This window comes from Cinclus cinclus, chromosome 9, assembly GCF_963662255.1.
Source record: "Cinclus cinclus chromosome 9, bCinCin1.1, whole genome shotgun sequence".
In the NCBI taxonomy this organism is placed as follows: domain Eukaryota; kingdom Metazoa; phylum Chordata; class Aves; order Passeriformes; family Cinclidae; genus Cinclus; species Cinclus cinclus.
This window is the reverse complement of record NC_085054.1, coordinates 6,246,892-6,269,679: the sequence shown is the minus strand read 5'-3', so window position 1 is coordinate 6,269,679 and position 22,788 is coordinate 6,246,892. Positions and strand designations below refer to the sequence as shown.

General features: G+C 34.2%; 1 protein-coding gene across 2 annotated transcripts in view; it reads right to left on the bottom strand.

Annotated features, from left to right (window-relative positions):
* The window catches only part of CCDC141 (coiled-coil domain containing 141), a 57,503-nt gene that overhangs the window by 33,445 nt on the left and 1,270 nt on the right, over positions 1 to 22,788 (bottom strand). For both annotated transcript variants that reach the window (XM_062498407.1, XM_062498408.1), the window contains exons 2-9: positions 22,297 to 22,419; positions 15,405 to 15,596; positions 14,163 to 14,271; positions 11,729 to 11,982; positions 9,428 to 9,547; positions 2,388 to 2,582; positions 1,646 to 1,818; positions 696 to 837 (exon numbers count right to left, since the gene is read on the bottom strand). In XM_062498407.1, the coding sequence (XP_062354391.1) occupies positions 696 to 837; positions 1,646 to 1,818; positions 2,388 to 2,582; positions 9,428 to 9,547; positions 11,729 to 11,982; positions 14,163 to 14,271; positions 15,405 to 15,596; positions 22,297 to 22,419 (1,308 nt within the window). The remainder of the gene's footprint in view (positions 1 to 695; positions 838 to 1,645; positions 1,819 to 2,387; positions 2,583 to 9,427; positions 9,548 to 11,728; positions 11,983 to 14,162; positions 14,272 to 15,404; positions 15,597 to 22,296; positions 22,420 to 22,788) is intronic.

Below are 22,788 nucleotides of genomic sequence, written 5' to 3'. Positions count from 1 at the left end.
GCAGTTCAGTCACTGTGCTTATTAACCCTCAGTTTTGCCACACTTTTATTTTCATCTTCAGCCACACCAAACAGAAGACAGAAGCAGTACAAGAAACCTGCTTACAGGTCACAGGACTGATTGCTCACTTCTTTTCCAAAAGAAGAAATTATAATAGCTCATTATCCAAGCAAATCCATGCTTAATTGAACATCACTGGTAAAAGGCTCTCGTGGAAATGGCTCAATTTTTCAGAACAGCTTTCTGTTCCTTTGCGTTGCTAAGAGCATTCAACATTCTGACTACAACTGTGTACTCTCTTAAGGACTTGCTATTATTTATCCAACTTCAATATTCACTGTAGCTAAATTATGGAAATACAATGCACCGTTCATGAATGCATTAAGATGTGCTATGATGATGATGATGATGATGATGATAGTAATCATCACAAAGGCGATCAGAATGCGGGAGCACCTGTCCTGTGGTGGCAGGCTGAGAGAGCTGGGGTTGTTCAGCAGAAGAGTAGAAGACTTTATAGGAGACACTTACGGTAGCTGCCCTGTCCCCAGAAGCATCCAAGGCCAGGCTGGATGGGGCTTTGGGCCACATGGTCTAGTGGAAGGTGTCCTTGCCCGTGGCAGAGGGGTTGGAATGAGATGTTCTTTACGGTCCCTTTCAACCCAAACCACTCTATGAATCTATGATGTATGTACCTTATCCAGATGATCTTCAAGTGCGACAGTCCATTGTTGTTTCTTCAAAGCAAGCTCTTCATAATCTGGACAATGGCTGATTAATTTATCTACCTTTTTTTGAACATATTCCATCATTTTCTGAATTCCTGCTACCCAAGTGCTAAAATGGAAAAGTAGAACTGTCATTTACTTCTCATATTTTGCTCAACAGACAGGATGATTATGATTTAAAAAAAAAAACAAACTCATTCATTCTATTGATTTGTATGATGAGTAACTTATGAATTTTAAATTGTTACCCTTAAAAGAAAAATAATCAAGAGAAATATTAAAATTAATCCAAATAAAATTGATAGTTAGTAAAACACAGGAATGAAATTTCTGAACAAGTAATTTGTCACCAGTGCCTAAGGTAGATTCATAAGAGAGATACATTAATTCTCACAAGCCACATAACCTGATTCACTGAGAAATAGCTCATTTCACTTTTCATTTTAGCAATACTATCTAAAAACTAAAATGACAAATGGAAGAGCTTAAAAGAGAAAATATATGGCATAGCAGTTCTACTTTAAAAAGAATGTTTTCTTTGGATTGTAAAATATTTCAGAGTTTTAAAAGTAGCTGAAAAAAGAATGTCGTACACGTTCTAAGTCAACCTCTCCTTAAGTGTGTTGTTTTAATGAGAGAAAAAAAACCCACCAATTTACAGGAGTGGTTTGTCTCATAACAAACCATAACATCAGGGAAGCAATTCAGAACCTAAATACTTGAGGCAGTCCACATGAGATTATGAAGAACTTACCTTGTACAATTAAGAACTGAAATTTTGATATCAACCCCCTCTCCCCACACATCAAGCTATTTCCTACTTAAATTTATATTCATCACAAGAATTTTTGTAAAACTGACATGTTCAAAATAAGTTTCTTTACTACTTTAGTTTCATCAGAAACTTGTGTTAATACCTGCGAGAATCTGCTTTATTAACTAAAGTTCTTCCCTTCTGCATGGTAGTTGCTGTACAACCTTTAATTGCTTCCTGCAATTCCTTGTGCTTCAGTGTCAATATAGGTAAATGTAAGCCTTCTGAAATAGAGATTTTATGGTAATTCTCAATACTTTCAAGACCATCAAGTACCTGAAGAAAAAAGAAAAGTATATGTTATAAATATTTCTGTTGATGGAACTATCCTTGGAAATTATCTCTTTTTAAAACTTCCATAAATGAAAAAAAAAAAAAAAAATAGAAGACACCTGTTTGGTCTTTGGACACCCTAAAATATAAACTTTTCTGAATAGTCTTCTCACTGAAAGATTTTGGAAAAAAGGTTGCATTATTAATAATATTGATTATAATTAGCCCCTGTGGAGACCACTGCAAATATAAACATTGTTTCTGGTGTTCACAGAAAAAAAATCTTAAAGCCCAATTCTTGGCAAATAAATATATCCCAAATACCTTATTTGGAAGCCAAGCACTCAATATACTTAAAGGAAGAAAAAAAAGACAATATGTTTTTTAATGGATTTGCCATTTTGGAGAGAAGTTTGAGGCAAAAAGTCATATTAAAAGAGTAATTGTATTTGTAATTTTCCACTTCAAATTGTTTAGCCTGCTGTTTGCACCATCCCACATCCACCAGCCTTCAAGAGCACACCAGTAATTTTATTGTCAGGTTATTATTACAAACTTTTCTTCTTACCAACCTTGCCAGCAGCATGAAAAAAGTCATTGGCCTCTTGCAGCAGGGCTTTCCTTTCTTCCATATGGAAGCACACTTCTTCTTGCAACTGACAGATTTTCTGATTTGAAAGTTTGAGATGTTCTTTTTCTGTATAGTCCTCTGAAAGCAAGATCCTAAATGCTTCACCTTCCAACTGCTCCACAGTGTAATTCCATTCCTAGTGGGAAAAATTCCACTTCAGTCAATTACACATGGAAGAGTAATATTCTGCAGGGTAATATAAGCACTGGAAAATGGGTTGTTATAGACATGAAAACGATCATGATTTAAAGCAGTATTGCTACTAGGGGGTGCTTCCCAGCAAAACGTGGTTTTAGTGAGGAGTTTTCAGCAGTGGCATTCTACATTCTTTGACACAGTTTCATGGGCAGGAACAGCAGTTGCTAAGGTGTCTGCTGGGAAAAAAGGTCAGCGTAACAAAGAGAAGAAAGCTCCTGGTAAGACCACACTCACATGGCAAACAGCCCTTCAGCCCACCTATTTAATAAAAAATAAAATAAAATAAATAAAAAATTAAAAAAATTAAAAATAAAAAATAAAATAAAAAATAAAATAAAAATAAAATAAAAAATAAAATAAAAAATAAAGAAAAAATAAAGAAAAAATAAAGAAAAAAATAAAGAAAAAATAAAGAAAAACAAAAAATTAAATAAAATAAAAAAAATTTAAAAAATTTAAAAATAAAAAGTAAATAAAAAATAATAAAATAATAAAATAAAAAATAAAAAAATTAAAACAAAAAAAATAAAAATTAAAACAAAAAAACAAAAATTAAAATAAAATAAAAAATAAAATAAAATTTAAAAATAAAAAAAAAAATAAAATGAAAAAATGAAAAAATAAAGAAAAAATAAAGAACAACAAAAAATAAAATAAAATAAAATAAAATAAAAATAAAATAATAATAAAATAAAAAATAAAAAATAAAATAAAATAAGAAAAAAGGAAAAGAGGAAAAAAAGAAAAAATAAAGAAAAAATAAAAAATAAAGAAAAAATAAAAAATAAAGAAAAAAAAAGAAAAAATAAAGAAAAACAATAAAATAAAATACAAAAATAAAAAAATAAAAAATAAAAAATAAAAAATAAAAAATAAAAAAATTTAAAAATATAAAAAATAAAAAATAAAAATAAAATAAATAAAAAATAAAAGTAAAATAAAAATAAAAAATTAAATTAAATAAAATAAATAAAAAATAAAAATAATTTAAAAACCAAAATAAAATAAAATAAAATACTGCCTGAATAACAGCTGCTTGCAGTGAGAGAAGTCCTGCTCAAGATGTGCAGTAATCACTTCAGTCAAATGACCCTCCCTTCCAGCAGGTTGTGCCATCATCCTTGGTATTCTCCATTGTACAGTTCCCCTGATTTCCTACACAAAATCACGAGTCCACTCAAAAAGTATCTCTGCCTTATGTGACCACCAACCTTTCTACTGGCAGTGACAGAAGGAATAAAAGGAACATCACACTTAAGAATTTCAAGTCACAGAGTCAGAAACATTTTTGACAATTGAGCCAGGTATCTTAAAACCAAGGTGCTTTAAAATGGATTCTGTTGAATCAGTGCCAGTTTGCATACAGGTTTTTGGTGTACATTGCACCACTTGGAAGCACATTTAGTTAATTAAAACTATTGTCTATTTAACTCCTCTTTCTTTTCTCTGCTGTTCATACTGAGCTGACTTGTGCTTCTGCTGTAGTGACCCAAATAATGCATCACCCTCTGGGATGTCATTTCTCTACTGTGGTGAACACTCTCACCTTTCTGTCATGGAAAGCAGCAGTAAAAATCCACAGGTCTACATTGATGCTTTATTCAGCTTTTTCATATGAAATCTAGTTTTGTTTTTAACTTTTCTTATAGCATTATCAATTAAAAAAAAAAAAGCATTAAAAAATTCATTAACCTTAAAATGTTCCCAAATCAAATCAAAATCCAATCGGATTTTAAGGGCTTTAGTAAGAAAACCAATTCCACATATTCCAACAAACCTTTCTTTGTTTTATTTATTTATTTTTTTTATGTGTGTGTGTTCTGGCTGTGCTTCAATATACCTGCACTCTTTGCCTACAAAGATGCAAATTTCTCTCACTCATTTCAACTCTTTTGTCCCTTCCACAAGGGAACCTGCAGGAAAAGCCTTCTCAGAGGTTTTTCAAGTTCACCTCCTCCCCAGACAAGCATCTGAAGGCCAAGTCCTGCCCACTGTATTTCCTTCTATACTTCTTAAAATACTGCTGGTTTAGAATACCCTGCAATGAAATCACTCACTTTCTCAAGAAAACACTCCAAAAAAATCCCCCAAATATCTTGAGGACTTGAGTTGGGTACTCTCAGCTTCCTACTGAAATCAAAAGAGATTAATCCTGGGCACAATAAAAGCACTTTTTTTTTTTCATTTTGTCTATTACTGATAAACAGCTACAGCAAAATCTTTCTAATTTTTAAAATTTCTTTTTCAAATTAAAATAATGACCATTACCGACATCTGAATGAAATTATCTTCAGTCTGTACTTTTAATTAAGTGAAATCCCACACTCTATTATTTAATGCACAATTCTTCTTTGATAAAATCCTTTCTCTCTCTATCCTAGGCAACACTAAGCAAGAGTGAGGAATTTAGGGGTAATACATCAATATTGTGCTGCATTTGTTACTTTTTACCTGAACAATTTGTCTTGGAGGGGGGGGAAATGAGTAAGGAGATGTCCCCATACACACAGTTTAAGTGACTTGATTTCCAATAATAACAGTACCAGAATACTGTCATCTTCCAATACTTGCAGCTGAAATTACTGCTATGAATTGCATGGTCAGATTTTAATAGTAATTTTGCATACATTCAAGCATATAGATACTTATGTTAATTAGAAAACAACCCTGAAGATCTTAACGGGGAATAATAATAATTCACCACAAAAAAACATCAAAGAAAGTGCGGTTGAGTATGTGAATCCTCATTTTGCTATTATTATTTATTTGTATCATAATTTAAAAATAATATTTTATGCAAAAATGAAAAATGCACATGCGTTAACAAGTGGAAAGAAAATTGCCCATAACTAGCTTAGAAACAGGTATGGAAAGACAAAAGTTTTGAATTGTTCCAGTGTATTATCTGTTAAAATTATAATTACAGCAGACAAGACTAATTATAAGAAAATTACCGAAAGTGAAATTATTCCCTGTAAGAGTATTTCATTCTAGCAAAATTCATAAATTTATTTGGTACAAGATCCAAACAGCAGTTTTTAGGTGGTCTAAAAGAAGGTATTAAACTCTTGCCTTGTGATATTGAGGCAAGGCTCTTCTCTAAATTTTCACATTAACTCAAAACCCCAATTTATTATAGTAATTTATATTTTAAAACATTCCACAAACATTACAACCTTAACACACTCTCTGAACATATTAAATTTGGTTAGACACATTTGCTATCCTGTTTAAATATTCCTCAAACTTGGTTAAATTTTCTATAAAACAGCCAGCAACAACTTCATTTTCAGCCCTCTATTTATAAAGCAATGTTTTTTCACCTACATAAAAAGCCTAGGCTTTTAACCAACATAAAAATTCAGTGGAAAAATCTTAGTTAGCTTCTTCTCTTCCTCAGAACTCGACATGCTGAATTCACAAGTCAACACTAACATATTTCTTACTCATTTTCCTTGAAAGAAACACACAGACTACTATTACATTGACTTTTCAATTTATCAGGAGATGCTTGTGAATTGTTCTGACACATTAAAGATATGTTGAACGTGCCTCCTTAGCTCTTGTCACTATTCTTTTCTTCACACTAGTATGTTTTTTAAAAGCCCACTTTCACTATTCCATTTGGCAAGGAAAATGAGTCCTTTCTAGGTTCCTTGATTAAACAGGTCTTTTTCAAGTGTGTGAAAACTGATGAATTTTAAAAGTTGTAGCTTTAATTAAAAGTCTTCAAGATCTTCTGCCTCCTAAAATATTCAGCACAAGCCTGGGGGGAAATGGGGAAATACCTAAAAATCTATCAATTATTGTGGGATAAATTGACTTTTCTCATCTATACAATAAAAGTTTTGGACTTTGAATTAAAATATGAGAAGCTGTATAAAACTTATTTTTTTTTACTGGAATGTTGTAAGTTAAGCTTAGAAAACTTTGAAGCACATGTATTTGACTTCAGATCATGAGCCATATATTAGGAAGAGCAGCATTTAAAACATAAGTCAATTAAACATAGAAGTATGTTTTTAGGTTATTTTAAGAATGTGTGATAAATTAGCTTATTCTCTCATATGCAGAATGTCCACAACTGAACTTTTCCTGAGCCCCAAATCTGCCTGTCATGGATTCATTGCATACATCAGCACACCGACAATTTAGTCCTCGTGAATATTTGAAAGGCTTTCACCTGCAGGAACTGCATTGCAGTATAACCACCAATATAATCATATTATTCCCTCAAATTGCCAAAGAAGTAGCGGGCACTAATAAATCCACAAGGGGTTGTGGAGCTGCCACATGATGTGTCTTTTGGGAAGTTCACTGAATGGCTCTGGCAGTGCGTTTAACAGTGAGCTGATAAAAATCAACAAGCAGAAAGGGGAAGAAGTGATTCAAAGTCTGCCACCCCAGGGAATAAATCGCTGAGATATGTTAAAAATTATTTGGCCACAAAGCGGTGCTAGCAGTTCTTCTTTAGCACGTGGAGCACCTGCAGGCACATAGAAATGTTAACAGCGGGCAGGTAACCAGTGCCAGCACCCCCTTACTGAAACATGGGCTCCCAAATGTGCCCCTGCTCTCCAGTCTTGGTGGCAGGGACTGGGGGGGGCTGGCAAAGTCCTTGCAGCAGTGGGGGAAGGAGGGTTGAGGGCACTTCTTTCCCCAGTTACGGTTTCTTGGGTTTGTTTTTGGTCTTGATAATTTTACAAACCAGCGAGAATGTTTTAAGAGGTTTTGCCTCTAAGCAAGGTGAGGTTCAACGCAAGATAACAGCTTGAGAACATAATAATAATAATGAATCTTTCTCCTCTCAGCCCAGTCCCATAAATTAGTTGCTAGGCCTGTAAATCCCTCTTAGGATGGGCTCTGAACAATTTAAGAAACCATTTCTCCTGTTCAACTTAATGCAACAATACATGTAAGCAAACACATTGTGTGAAATGGTTCATACATTGGAAATTTTCACTTTCTTACTCCCTGTGAGAACAATTAAACTTGCCCTGCATAGCTACTACACACAAACATTTTATTCTGAGCTACAGTACACATATGAAATGTTACCTGAAAACATTTATTTATGCTACTTTAGAACAGGTTCATCCTTTATTCTCTTTTCAGCATCTGCAGGTCAGTGCTGCAAAAACTAATGCCTATAATTCACAGCTTTCTCAAAGCCCCATAACTCACAGATTTCTCAAGTATATTTTCAGCATGCTGTTTCAACCTGGCCACTCTTCTGCATGTCATAAGCAAAACCAACATGCTCATTTAATATCCCCTTTCAAGAATTTAATTTCCCTCTGCTAGGACATGCTAGTAGTAAGAAATGCAGAAGGCTAAGATGCTCCAAATCATCATTCACACGGATGCATAACAAAAATATTTAATGCTAAACACTTTTAAATTACCTCATTAGAAAAAGGCAATTAATTAAAATTATATTAATGATCTATTACATAACATATGGGAGAAGAATTGTTAGGTGAAATTGCAATAAATGTTATTATAAGTTAGTTTCTAGATATTCAACCGTGAAAAGGATTATTATGCAAAATGAAAATTCATATTGTTTTCCTTTCTGCCCTTACACCCTAATTTCTAATTCAGACAGCAAGTTACAAGAATAGACTGTGAAAATAAAATTGGGAAAAATTAATGATTATTTAGTTAAAATTCAGCAAAGCTTTAGAACACCTATTGTTGTGGGTGCCTCTCTTCTCTCTCTCTGAAAACACTCCACAGTGTACTCATTTACTGATTTATCCTGTTTTTTTTCTTCCAAAGGCCTGTTGAGAAGAATTTGTCTTCACATGCTTATCTCCCCTTAACAAAAAAGTATTTTTGGACATGCTGCTTTGGAGAAGCATTAGGAATATCACTGTACTGTGTTTGCATGACAGCCTTGAAGCAGTTAACTGTTCATTATGCAGACAGACAAACGTGATATTTAACAACAAAGCTTGCAAGGAAACAGACCTGTGAACAATCAGAGGTCTCTTACTATCAACACAATAACCTTTAAGAAAGCATTTACTTCTATTGGAATAGTTTCTGGATGAAAAAGGTCTCCTTGGTCATCTGGGTTATCCAAATTCAATCGCATAAAAATTATATCCAGGGGAATGGTACTGACTCAGCAACAGCACTTACTGATGACAACACAATTCAGTTACCTAAAAAAGATTCTAAATTTTGCAATTTATTTCATGCTGAGATCCTTTTTTCTTATAGTAACATTTTCTTTAATTTCATCTTGCTTTTATGAGTGGCAGTAACAGATTTATTCTCTGGAAAACTGATATTAACTATGAAAGTAGCATTTTTCTATTACTTTTAATCACAAGAAATAAATTGGCAAATACCTCTTCCAGTTGTGTACTAAGATCACTGACAATTAATTGTGATAGAAATGGCTGGGGTTTTGTCCTTTATAAGCATTAAGATTTGTTAATATTCTAACAAAATTCCTTTATTTTTCACCACAGAGTTTTATATGTAAATTACCAGTGTGAAACTCGATCACTAAATTGAAAAGCCAACTAAACAACATCAAGGATTATTCTTCTTTTAACTTTTAAAATTTTAAATGGGAAAAAAAATCTGAGAAACATGGAGGCCTTGTATTGAAAGAAGCAAAATTGCAAAAAATAATTTAGACATACAGAGATATATATCTCATGTACATATAGAAAATGTCTGCTCCTATTTGTGTTTGTTCAATGACCAGGTTCATGTTTTGTACTCATTTTTAAAGTAGGTTCACCAACCAATTATGATATTTCATACTTTCACTTTGACTTCCATTTCTTCAAGTTCCTGAAGTAACTCTTCATTTTCCAATAGTGATGAGCCCAAGTTTTGCTTCTGAAAGTAATCTCTGATGTTTTTCTTATACCAAGATGTTACCTAATTAAATAACAAAAATAATTCAGTAAGAAGTTTGAGAAGCTATTTTACATTTTTAAAAATATGTACAAGGGAGTTTAATTTTTAAAAAAGCTCACATTTCCATCCTTTCATTTTTCATTCCGAATGTTCATGTTTTTATTTAAATGCTTGCATTTGTGTCATAACAAATGCAGAAGGATTAATGCCAAAGCAAGCACATAGTGTGTATAAATATGACAAAACAGACAAAAATGTATTCATCGAGTATGACCAGATTGTAAATTAACACAGTAAAAGAAGAATGAAGTTATACCCATGCCTAGAATAAATGCATGTTTTTTGATACCATAAAGATATTGTACATTCTCCCTTGACATACAGCAACTTAAATATTTACATACAGTAAAATACTACAAGTCTGAGTACTTCTAACCTAACAGAACCTCTCTGTCCCTGCCATGAAAAACCCAGTAAAGATAATGGGATACTATCGTGTGGAATCTTATGTAGATGTACAGTTTTATACATCTTACTGACTTCTTCAGCAAGTATATGCAGCATACAATTACATCTTCTAAATTCCACAGAATTACTTGCATTTATATCTGCTTGATTCATAGTAGGTACCTCTCACTTTCTTTCTAAACAACACATGGCAAGAATTCCTGAGTGAAGCTCCACGTTTTAAAATAGTGTCCTGAATTAGTTATTGGTATCAGGAGGATTTCCTCCAGTCTTTCCAGTGTGGAAAATCACCACTATACTTAGATCATAGGCAGCATACTAAGAATTTCTGTACTCTAGGTACTACAGATTTTAATAGCCCACTAGAAATTTTTTGTTGTTGTTGTTTTATCTGCTCATATAGAACCATGCCATTTTAAATACATTTCAGCAATTATTTAAAAAATTATAAAAACCTTCAAAATGTGCTGGAAATACTTTCAGTTACACATTAAAAAATTTCACATTATGAGTCCAACAGATCCAGGGAAGTAAGGAAATTATTTTAATACGAAGCCTTCATTTCATGAGCATATCCTCCAGATGTGTACTTACTGACTGAAACATTTTCCTGGAAGCACATTTTTACAGAACATTTACTATGGGTTCATCAAAATACAAATGAATGGAGTGGACAATAAAAACTGTGTTAAAAGGGAAATAAAAATTTCTTTGGAAATTAGAGCTGGGGGGCGGGGTGGTTTATCATGTGTCTGTTTAGCAAAACAAACCAGTATTTCTGTAATGCTAGGCAGAGGAAGAAGTCCTTTTTAAACCCTGTTATAAGTAAATGTTCACCCCTTTACCACTTGGCAATATTCCTTTCCATTACAGTGAGTTTAATCAGTTGGCTTCCACTACAGTTAACACCTCTGAGTGATTTCATAGTGCTACCTTAGCCCTGGAGGAATGGCTGAGAATTCTTAACTTGCTTTATAAGCAAGAAACCCACAGAATTTCATTTTCAGTGATTTTGCTAAAGGGATGGGAAAGGAGACAAGGTTAACACAGCTGTTTGAAAAAAACCAGTGGTTTTCTTTGATTGGCTGAAATCTAAAATCACTCCTATTTTTCAAGAATCAGATTTTATCTTTCATTTACAATAATTAATGACTGGATTAATTACTTTCTTCTGCCAAAGATAAATAATTATGCATAAAATATGCCAATCTGCCTTTGATTTTCATTAATGAAAGATACCAGAAAATATGATACTGATCCTTCCGTAAAGGAAGCTATGTAAAATAAATATGCTTTCACACATTGAAAATTCTGAAAAAGAAACATGTTACAATCATGACTATCAGATCATCACATTCCAGTTAGAGATCAAAGGGAGACATTGCATTTTCAGCGTTTCACAACCTGGTAAGAAGGGATAAACAGCACACAGATTGTGCATCCTTCCAGACTACACAGTTGTGCCTAGCAAAACAGAAGCAACACAAAGAGCAAAAAGCTACTCTGAGATTCTATAGAGCAGAGCACGTCTCCAGTACTCTGCTTTCTTTGTACTCCCTTAAATCCCATTAACATCAGTCAAATATTCAAAACTTAGGATTTCCTCAAGAAGAAGTGGCCCAGAAATACTGGTCTAAAATATATTTAAGCTTCTTTTTCATTTGAACTGTAAAACAGTTGCTAGGTTGTTTTTTTACACTGTGATTTCCCTTGACATGATAGTGTATGTCTTACCTGGCTCTCTTGTTGGTGCCACAAACAAATTTGCAGAACCTGCTGCAGTCCTTGGCGCTGATGTCTAAGGAATTTGTCCAGCTGCCGTCTCCTGTCCTGCAGCATCTCAAGGAGATTGTCAATCTTCAAGCAGCTGCTGTGGGCTCCTTGAATCAGCTCCGGATTTGCATTTGGCCCCTCACATTTGAATTCTTCTATGAATTGAGTTAGGTCTTGGCTTTTGTTCAGAAGAGCAAGCGACTTCTCCAAAAGTTCTGTAAGAACAGAATTCCACCAGGAAATAAACCCAGAATGCTTTGTGATTCTAGTGCCATATTTCAAATATTACTCAAGTATCTTTCAAACTATTTGCATATATGAACACAACATATTGTCATGTATTGCATGAACACGAATGCTTCCTTTAGGAGACATATATGTACTAAGATATTTAAATTTGGATAGCTCCTATGTAAACCTGCAAAGGTACAATGGCATATACACAAACATATACACACACATGCAAGGGTGTACTGAGAGACATCAAAACAAAGCCCAGAAGTGTCACTGTTTTCTCAAAACTGAGCTCTTTTTGATGGCTTCCCAACCCACGGATAAGCTGAAGTGGAATTTTGTACCCTGCTTCCCGTGTGGGTCAGTACCCTCTGCAGTTTTTTGATGCAAGCTAAGTTTAGGTCTTTACATCCCTCACAGGTCTTGGGGGGAAAAAAAAAGAAAAAAAAAAAAAGAAAAAAAAAAGTTCTCATGCCTGGGGCTGTTGTAAATAAGTCAGGGCTATCAGGAGCTCCTACCTTCTTTCTGTAGTCGGTACCTAGACACATTCAGGGTTAAAATTCAGTGGACTACTCCATTTCAAAGATCTATTAGTGACATATCTGTCTTTGTTCCAGCTCCTTAAACTCATACAGTTAAAAATCTATTGAATAGACAATGATTGATATTTCTAAGTGCTTCAAATGAGAAAGAAATTTTTTTAGGAAGAAGGGGAGACAAGGCAATATAAGTGTCTAGGTAGACATTAAGAAAAATACAAAGAAACAAGTATTTGCCAGGAACTTCCAATAAAACAGCAAGAAGTAACCCTCCTGAAACTCTGATCTTCCCAGCCGAGTACTTGCAGTGGTAATTCCAGGCAAAGCACCCTAAATCCCTGTCTTTCACTTAGAACACTTAGGCAAGAAGCAGAGTGGGAGGCCTCCAGTTCTTCAGTCACCAAGGGCTGACAGGAGAGATTAAATTCCATTTCTCACTGCAACAAGCCTGTCCATTTTACTTCATGCCTTCCAGAAAAGTGGTACTAATCAAAAATGCTTAATTTCAGTCTATCCACATACATAAAAATGGGTAAACAAACCTAGTTCACAAGTTTTCACGTTTTTTATTCCTTTCTAAAGTGCATTTATGTCAAAAGCTTTTTTTTTTTTCTTTGTTTTGTTTTAAATTCCAGAATGATAAGCATTTGTGAACTACTTATTACATACTGGTAGAGACAATACTTGGTGAGGGTTGTATTTTCAGCCACCTTCCTTTGGAGTGGGTAGACAGCATCCTTCTTGCAGGAAGCACTGTTTTTTATCAAATAGCTCAATACCAACTTTCAAAATTTTTTGTGGTTGAGGTAGAATAAGAAGTCAATAAGTTGCAGCCACTTCCCTCCATCTGAGGGAAAGGCTTACTGCCATCAAAGCAGTCTTTCTCTGGCATATAATTTCATTTGATCCTTACAGTTATAGACCATCTTTTCAGCAGTAAATTGCTGCCAGATACTTCAAGTTTAAATTGGTATGCAGTGAGCATTTTGTTCCCATGAAGATCAGTTCTGAAGACCCAAAACCCATATTAGAGTTACCTTAAATTCAATTCTCTATTCAGCCTCCTAGGAAGAATACCTGGTGCTCAAAGTACCTAAAAATATTTTAGCTAGTGCTCCACTAGTGAATAATAAAATACAATTGATATTCTGCCAAGTGTTAATACTCATATAGCAAAATTTGACTAAAATTACAAAGATGGAATCTTAATTCTTAGAAAAAATGCAGAACCATATGGAATTGCAAAGGTGTGTGAAGTAGCCACACAATGAGATTTGTTCCAAAATTTTCTCTTTTTGGTTTGAATGTGCCACAGTATGGTAGAAGGTGCTTCACATGGAAGCCTGAATAAAGAAAAAGAATTCATGTGGAAGAAACATTATGGGCAAAGGTATGTGCAGGAAAGTTGTTGAAGGGGAGATGCAAGGGCTAGCTTGAAACCAGGAGTTTCACATCTTTCAGCAAGTCTGCTAAAATCATTCTCACCATTGTATTTTTCCAAATAGAATATTTGTGTATTTGTTGTAAGATTTTTTTTTAAATATGCATAAAAATAATTAAATTACTCACTCGAGTAGTCAGTGCACAACCACATGCTATCAGGAGTGGAATACTCTTTTTACCTTTTGTATGATGCTCTTGTTGCAGAAGTAGTTCTCTCAAAGAGTCAATATTTTCAAACTCTTGAGCATTTTTCAGGAAATCTTCAACTTGGTCAATTTTAACAGCAAACTGCATTAAGGAAACAAAAGATACAGAGAAGCACACCATAATTTTGTTTTCTTTAACTACATCATAATCTCTGCGTTATTGGGAAAGTTCATGAGAACTTGCAAATTCTTGGTGAAAGGCATTTTTAGTGACTGCCAGATCCAGATGTTTTGTGGCCTCTATGCACCTTCTGAGTTCTTTTTTCCTTTGAGGTACTGATTGAAAGTTTTTAGTTGACACAACTTGTAATTACAGTTTGTCACTTTGTGAATAACTTCTCCTACAAAGCCTTATGCCAAATCTAATTTCTTTGTATAATACACTTTATCGGGACTCAATAATTAGTAGTTTGCTGATCTTGGACTTCTTAGGACAGCTAGAAATCCCACGGTTGCTTCTGCAACTTCTGGGTGGCATGCTGTAGAAATAAGATTTTCAGGGAGAATTACTAAAGTGTTTGAGTTCCAGGTTGTGGGGACAGTTGATCCTGAGGCCACACAGAGTGGGAAAAGCCTGCAGGGTGTGGAATCCCTCTCTCCTTTAGCTCCCAGTGTATATCATGAATTAGAACAAGAGAGAAATGGGTAAACAGGGATCACACCGTTTTTGTTTCCACCTGTACATCAAAGTCTCAGGTAAAGGACTGTCAAGTTAGACTAATGTCTGCTTTATGTAATTACCTTATGGATAATATCCTTATGGATATTTTGGTGTAAAACCTCCAGTGACCAATCATCAGTGTGCATCAGTGAAGCACCGAGAATAAGTTCTTTCAATGCCAAATAATCAAGAGGAATCAAAATTCATCAGAAGGAACGAAAGATATTCTACAGAATGTCCATAGCCACTGAATACATATTTTGGGGTTTGGTCCAGTTCCACTATTCACTGCCATTCCCTGTCAAGTACAAATTTGGAAACATTGTGACTAAAATATTTCTTAAAGTCTACATGTTTGGTTTTTTTTGTTCAGCTTAATCCCTTACTCTCTGAAAGGTGGAAAAGAAAGGATGCATCCCAACATTCTATTTTTTTTTGTTTGCCTCAGCCTTTAGGAATACAATGAACATAAAATACATTCAAATTACAGTGGTCGGAGTACCTGTTAGATGAGGGTGGCTTCAAATCAACAGTTACTTGATTTAAATACAAACCTCCAGAGCATTTTCAAAGAACACTGAAGTAAGTTCCAGAAGTGCCTGTCGCTTCTCTAACATAATGATGAGGGCATCCCATGCATCCCCAAGGGTCTCTGCCATGGCATCATAAACCTGACTCTTTTCTTTGTTCTCCTCTGCAACCTTGTCTGCTTCATGCAACAGGTCCCATACCTTGTCTTCCAAAGCCTGAGAAGGAAATACACCAAACCAAACCAAACGTAAGAAACATGTACACAAAATCCAAAACATTGTGCTGATACTGGTGTCAGGATATTTTTACAATGGGTCTGTACAGGAGCCTGCTTTATTTCCAGTTCCTGGTGATAGAGAGTAGCTATTTCTGCATGTTTTATAGCAAGCTTCTGAATTTCATCTGCACTTATTGGAGGCAATAATTTTATAAAATTCACATACAAACTGAGTTAAGAGAATTTGTCATGTTATCTTTAATATTTACACTCTAGTGTTTTTACACCTCCGTAAACACAGATCTCTCTTCCTGGAAGTAGTGGTAGTGCAGATATTTTGATTCCTCTTTCACATGTCATCATATCCCATTATTGGACATCACAAGTTCTAGAAGTTTGTGAGGTAATTTACTCATAAGATTCTGATGACTACAATGCTAATGCAGACAGGAGTGGTTTGAACATAAGCATGTACTCTCCAAAAAACACACCTAACTTATGTAATGTTTCAAGTTCAGCTCGCTGCATTGCTCAAGCTAGCCACCAAATAATAATGCTCTATTGTCAAAATAATTCTTCTGTGTTTCATTCCTTTTATTAATCTCACCACAAGAAAGATAACTTCTGGCCCATTTCCAGCTTATGTTACAAATCTTTAGTGTGTCAGAAAAATTGATTAACATTTCTTCTGTGCTCTTCTCAACCCACATCTTGGGTTTTATCATGAGCATGAATTAATAGAGTGTCACTTTGCTGTTGTTATTAGAGGCGCTACCACATGAATATGCAATGTGAAAAGAAATTTTTATTAGGTAATTTAAACGGCCATTCATAAACTACTGGATAAAAAGTTGATACAGTAAAGCACCGTAAGAGAAGCCTTTATGATGTTTCTTTCTTGATGAGGCATAAAATTTTTATATGCAGAACAACTCTGTAAAAGTAACATCATTCATTAATTATCCAACATTATTAACACTCTAGACCAACTCTGTAACAAATGTAACAGGAATTAAATGAGTATATGAAATATTGGTAGTTTCTACTAACTCAACATCTTAATATCAATTATTGAGAAGCATTATAGTCATAATGCTGACATGGAAAAGAAAAATAGGTAAAATATTCTCAGAACTTTACACCCAGACTGCTTGTCACTAGAAGGTTAATTTTACCAAAATGATGACACCACATTCACAGCTGTTCTGAATGCACTGTAGAAAACCAGATGACATCTGAGGTAGTTCCACGTGGAATTTCTTGGCAAAGACTAGCTTTTAAAAGAGCTGACTATTTTATATTTTGAAATAAAACTAGGTGTGCTTTTATCCTAATATTACATCAGCTTCAATATATTTAAAAGACATTTCAAATGCTAAATCTTTCCTAACTATGCAAGATGAATGCTCACAAATGGTATAGGACCCAGAAGCAGATTTTCTTCTTTTAGAAACCTCTTTTCTGAACAGGTTGTTAATTGGCATTTATCCCTGAAAATTGTAATTGATTAGCTGTGAGGCACAGCTAATCCCTAAGACACAGAGAAAAATGGAATAGTTATCAAAGGTTATCTATCCAGTCATGCTTCCTGCATCTTGTAAAATTCAGTTACTGTGAAATTAATTCAAATCCAACCAAAGAAAATCAGGTTAAAGCAAACCAAACTACTGCATTTAAATGAAACTATTGCAAAACTAATGTGCATAAAGTAACCAAAAATAAAATAATTATGAAACTGTTCATGTGCAATAGTCTTTCAGTATTTAGAACTGATTAATGGAAGTTTTCAAATACGGACTTATTTTTTCCTTTAACATGGATTGAATATGGTTCACTCATTTAAAATGGGTGTGGATTGTATTGCCTTCAAATAATAGCTCCTGTAATGCTACAAAAAAGCCCTAGCATAGTATCACAAGAGTTGTCATGCTGTCTGTTTCCTCAGCAACAGAAAAAGTCACATTTTGAGAAGACACACTATTAAAAAAAAAAAAAAAAAAAAAGAGAGAGAGAAATATTTTACAGGAAACTGCTCTTTGTTTGAGAAACAGCTCAAATACCTAAGATGGTCAGAGTGATATTAAGGTTTAATTTTCATGAGTTTAAAGTCATGCTTCCCACAACTGTCAAAGCCACTAGTTACTGTGAACTTATAAAATAATATCCTCAACGACATTGGTTTCTATATACTACATAGATGAATAGTTTATTTTTAAATGAAGTAGACTGCTATTAATGGTTTTCCACTTTTTGTCTTTGAAATATTAACCTTTTCTCAACACAGAGTCAAGGAATAATTTCGACAGAACTCTTCAGATCATCTGTCTAAACCCTTTCTCTAGTTACTCAAGGACTTAACCCATGAAGTCTTAAATATCCCTAACAGTGGAAAATCCAGAACTTTTCTGCACAAATTTTCCTAGAATGAATTTATTTTCATGGTCAAACTTTTTTTTTCCCCCTAATATCCAACTGGTATTTCCGTTTTTTCCAACTTTTGTCTCTTGATCTAGGAGCAAAGTTAATATGAGGAAAAATTTATATTCCCATAAAAAAATATGAAAAACAAAATATTTCCGGGAAACTTGAATTTTAATGAGTTTTTTTATCAACTGTGTGAATTGACAGAGCTTTCCAGTAAACACTTAAATTATTTCAAACATTTTTGGAATCTCACGTTTCACTCCCTGTGAACACAAAAAGAAAAAATTAGAAGAGAAGAGTTGTCTTTGGACTCTGAGAAGCTGGAATGAGGCTTGACAACACAAGGAATGCCCAGCATGCAGTCACAAAGGAGCTCGTGCAAACATGCAAATTATCCTTTGCCTTTCCTGAGTTGTTGTGCACTATTATAACTTGGAATTTTCAGAGGTGTAAACTACCCTCCCATTCTCTTAGCACTGAGGTGCTGCTAAAATTAACCTTTAGTTAGTGCTAAAAGGCAGTGCTGAGACTATACAACATAGCTGGTAACTTGAAGCCCAGAAAATAGTCATAAAGCTACCCCGAGACAAGCACTATTCTGGTGGAATTTTGTTCATACAAATAACTGCCAATAATTCAGAAAATACTAACAAATGATTTCTTCCACAACAAAATTACTGAAAAATAAGCACTTTGAAAGTAGCTTTGCTTGAAATAACTGAAAGCCTTAATTAGAAGATATTAAATGCAAAAAATGAGTGTATTAGTGCTTTTTGAAGAAAGTAGTTTTATAATTTATTTCTCTTGGCTATTAGCATATAAATTACTATTTTGCAAGTTATGCTTGGTGAATTAAAGTAAATAAAATAATTAGAAGCAATCCTCAGGTTCATGAGCCAAATTAATAAGAGTTATGGTTTTAAACTTAAGTTTGTGGGCTAGATTCACTTCAATTTTTTGGCTGTTCTGCCACAGTGTCTCTCATGATAAAAACCAGAACTTTGGAAGCAAACCAAGAATGCCTTATTGGGAATTTTAACATTGTTATGGACACATACACACTCTTTTTCTTTTTTTTTTTCCTTTTTTTTCTGATCCAGTGAGTTTTAATATTGAGAGACCCAAGCACTAAGAAATCATGTTATCTCCAAGTAGTACTTCTGTTAGAAACAACAGGAGAATGGCAGAGAAATGTCTTTGCAAAGATCAATCTAGACCATTTTACCTGCTGGAAGTTTTGTCTTGGGCTTTATTGGTTTGATTCTTCTAATTTTTCTTTTTAAACTATGAAGAATGAGACATTCAAATGTACACACACTTATTTCCAGAGCATATAAACCTGCTCAAAGTTACCTAAAGAAGGACGAGGCAGATATTGGGAAAGAAACTTGCCTGAAATCACAGAAGTTGATGGTTTCAAGAGAACTGGTGCTGCTGATATGGTGTGATTTGGCAAAAGAGAAACAGAATGCCTTAACTTAGAAAGAGAGCATATTAGATGAGACTACTGAGGGGCATTTTGGCTGGATGTAAACATTGTACACGCGTTCTCTTTTTAGTCTCAGTTTTTCTCTTTCTTGTTCAACATCTATTATTTCAACTCTATTAATAATAACACTTCTGTTTCCTAATCTGTAAACACTTGAAGTGGGGCCCTTTTAAAAAGTTGTATTCTGCTTTTTGTTTAGGTAGTAGAACGTTCTGAATTCCTAAATTTAATGGAACAAATGTAAATCAGTAATTAATATGCCAGAGTGTATTCTTTCAAAGCAAAGTATTTTGGATATGTTTTTCCCTACCGCCCTGGAGAGCATACACCAATTTTTATCACTGTAATTCTGAACATTAAAAGAACTTTTAATATGTTCTAGAAATTACTGTTTTCTTTTTCCACAAGTATATTCAAATTACTGTTTAAAGTACCATCTGCCTTACTAAGTGTCAAACTGTTTGGGCTTTTTTAACCCTGTTAGCATTGCTAAGTAAAAACCAATTCCCTGAAATACTGAGCTGGATTACATTCCTTCTCCTCCAGCACCAGAAGTACTGTAAACTGAACACTGTGCCAGACTTTGTCCTTACTTACACCTGTGAACCTTCAACATATTAAACTGACAAAAGAATTTGGCCTGAATATTTTGATTATAACTGCCAACAAATATACTGGGATGAGAATAACGAAGTTAAAAAGCAAATGGGGTGAACAAAATTTAGAACAAGTTTACAGAAGAGCATGGGATAATGCCAAAATGGACAACTATTCCCTAAATTATCTTCTAAAAGTCCATAGGTTCATCTCTACTGATTCCCAAGATGTATTTAGAATGAATCATCTAACTCTTGCCTCAAGCAGAACTAGTTTCATGATTGAATCATTATTCATTCAAGAATTTTTGCCTGACCTGCACAAAAGTTTAATTTTGAATTGAGTGTAATCAGCAAAGCTAAGCACATGCATATCAAGTATGGGTATCTGTCAGGATTTATTTTCCTTTTTTTTTTTTTCTTACAACAGTAAAAAATAAATGGGGAAACAATTCAAACTGCCTCTTGCCTTCACATAGCTAAGGCATAATTCATTATCAAATGCTAAGTGGAAAATAATTCCTCTAAACAATATTTCAAACACTGAGAATCAATCTTGGAAAAACTTTTTATGAGTGGATTTAGTGATTTAAGACGATGATATTACTGACAAGAGTTAACAGCTTACTATAAGTCACAAACAGTCATGGCTGAAAAATGCGCAGCCAGGAAGAATTATAACAACATTGCAGCCCCTTATTATCACAGCTCATATTTTTGAGGAAAAAGTAGCAATTTTGAACTTAATTCTTTTATAGAATATTCATTAATCAATGTTAATTTCTGCAAGGACCACAGGCATAAAACATGAAATAACGTGTATTTGATCCCAATGTATTTGGATGACAAGCATTCTTTAGCAGTTTATGCATAAGTTTTCTGATCAGATTTGACTTGATAATAAAATGTTATCCGAAGCTTTGATTTTCTTATAAAGATGGAAATTACTCTGTTTTCTTTTTCCACTCTTTAATATTTCTTTTTGAAAATTAGGAGAAAAATAATCAGTTTCTCCCCGTCATCAGTGTGTAAGAACTGAGCTAATTCTGAATTGCTCCAACAGGACACAGCAGCTTGTTCCAAGAACACCCAAATGTTGCATTAATGACAATAAAGATGAGGCACTTGGATAAGAAAGGAAAGCAAAACCACCTCTCTCTAGGATTTGGGTATTTTGCTTGGTTTTGGGTGTTTGGTGAGTTTTTTTCCATAATTCTACTCTTCATACTCTTCAAAATCCAGTGTATTAGCTACATTCTCCATCTGCTGTATAGAATTACCTCACACTTGTTGGATATTTTCAATGATTGGAGAAGTGCATGGTATTAAATAAAATGCCTGATCCTATCCAAATCCTGTTTGTTCTTTCAGAGCTCAAGTTTATGTCATCCCCCCAAAAATTAAATGGACAAGTTACTGCTCACAGCTTCAAAGATGCTAGAGGAATTTATTTCTCTACATATATAAAGTCAACCTGCCCGATCAAAACATCAAAACATTTTTTTAGGTGACTTTAGATTTCTCTCAGTATCAAACATCCACATTTTAAATCATTCAGTTCTTTCATGCAAGCCTTTCACTCAGCATCCAAGCGCTACTGTTCCTATAATCTGCTCTCAGGAATGCCGAAATCTGATTTTAGGACTGTTACTTAACTAAAATATTCCTAGACCAAGACAAGCTGTTTTAATCTTACAATATCATTCCCAATACAACATACATCAATTAAGATTCAATTTAAATGTCTGTGGAATCTCTACTTCAGACTTACAAGGGGCTTACTTGTGTTCACAGCTGTTACAAAATAATCAAACTTTTCACAACATTGGAGAACTTAAAAAATGAATTGACATTTCTTTAGATTTAGCAATTACTGAGGGCTATCAGATTTTTTCACTTGCCACTGATGCACAAAGTAGAAAAACCTGTGCCTTTACTGTTGCTGTCAGAAGAATATTTTTCCTGTGAAGAAGCCTAATTTCCAGAGAATTTTAGAATATCCTGAATTGGAGGGAACCCGCAAGGACCACCAAAGATCTGATACACTGACAAAGGCTGAACATAATTTTTTTCCATGTGGAGTTTAACCTAACCACCATACTGCAATAGGAGGCACAGGCAGCTACATCAGCTGTTGTACCCGAACTGAAATGACTTGAGGAATTTTTTGTGGTCTTATCACATCTTACCTTCAGTTTGGATAGGAGGAATTCATGATCTTGAAGTAGTTTTTTTGTCTCATCTTGATTGCTGCCAATTTCTAATATATTTGGTGTTGATTCAGCTAGCTGAAGTTTCACCCATTTCCCACACTGAAAAAAAGCAAACAATTACAGCCTTCAGAACACACAAGGTTCCCTTGGTTTCTTTACTCACACACATTCTGAGCTCACACACGCTTTCTGTGGTCATGGGCACCGCACACACAATGAAGTCACAGAGAATACACAATCAACTTCATTTGAAACAGGTAACAAAACCCCAGACTACTGTTATCCAGAAGCTGCTCCAGTATTGATTTTGCCCATAAAGAATAAAATTATCACAACGATCCAAAAAGTTTTTCTTTGACTCATCTCCCCTTTTAGCTGAAGATGACACAGATAGTTCAGTGAATTTGGAGGGCGAGTGGGGCAGGCAGAAGTCACAAATACATTACAGCAGATGCAAAAACCATAGCC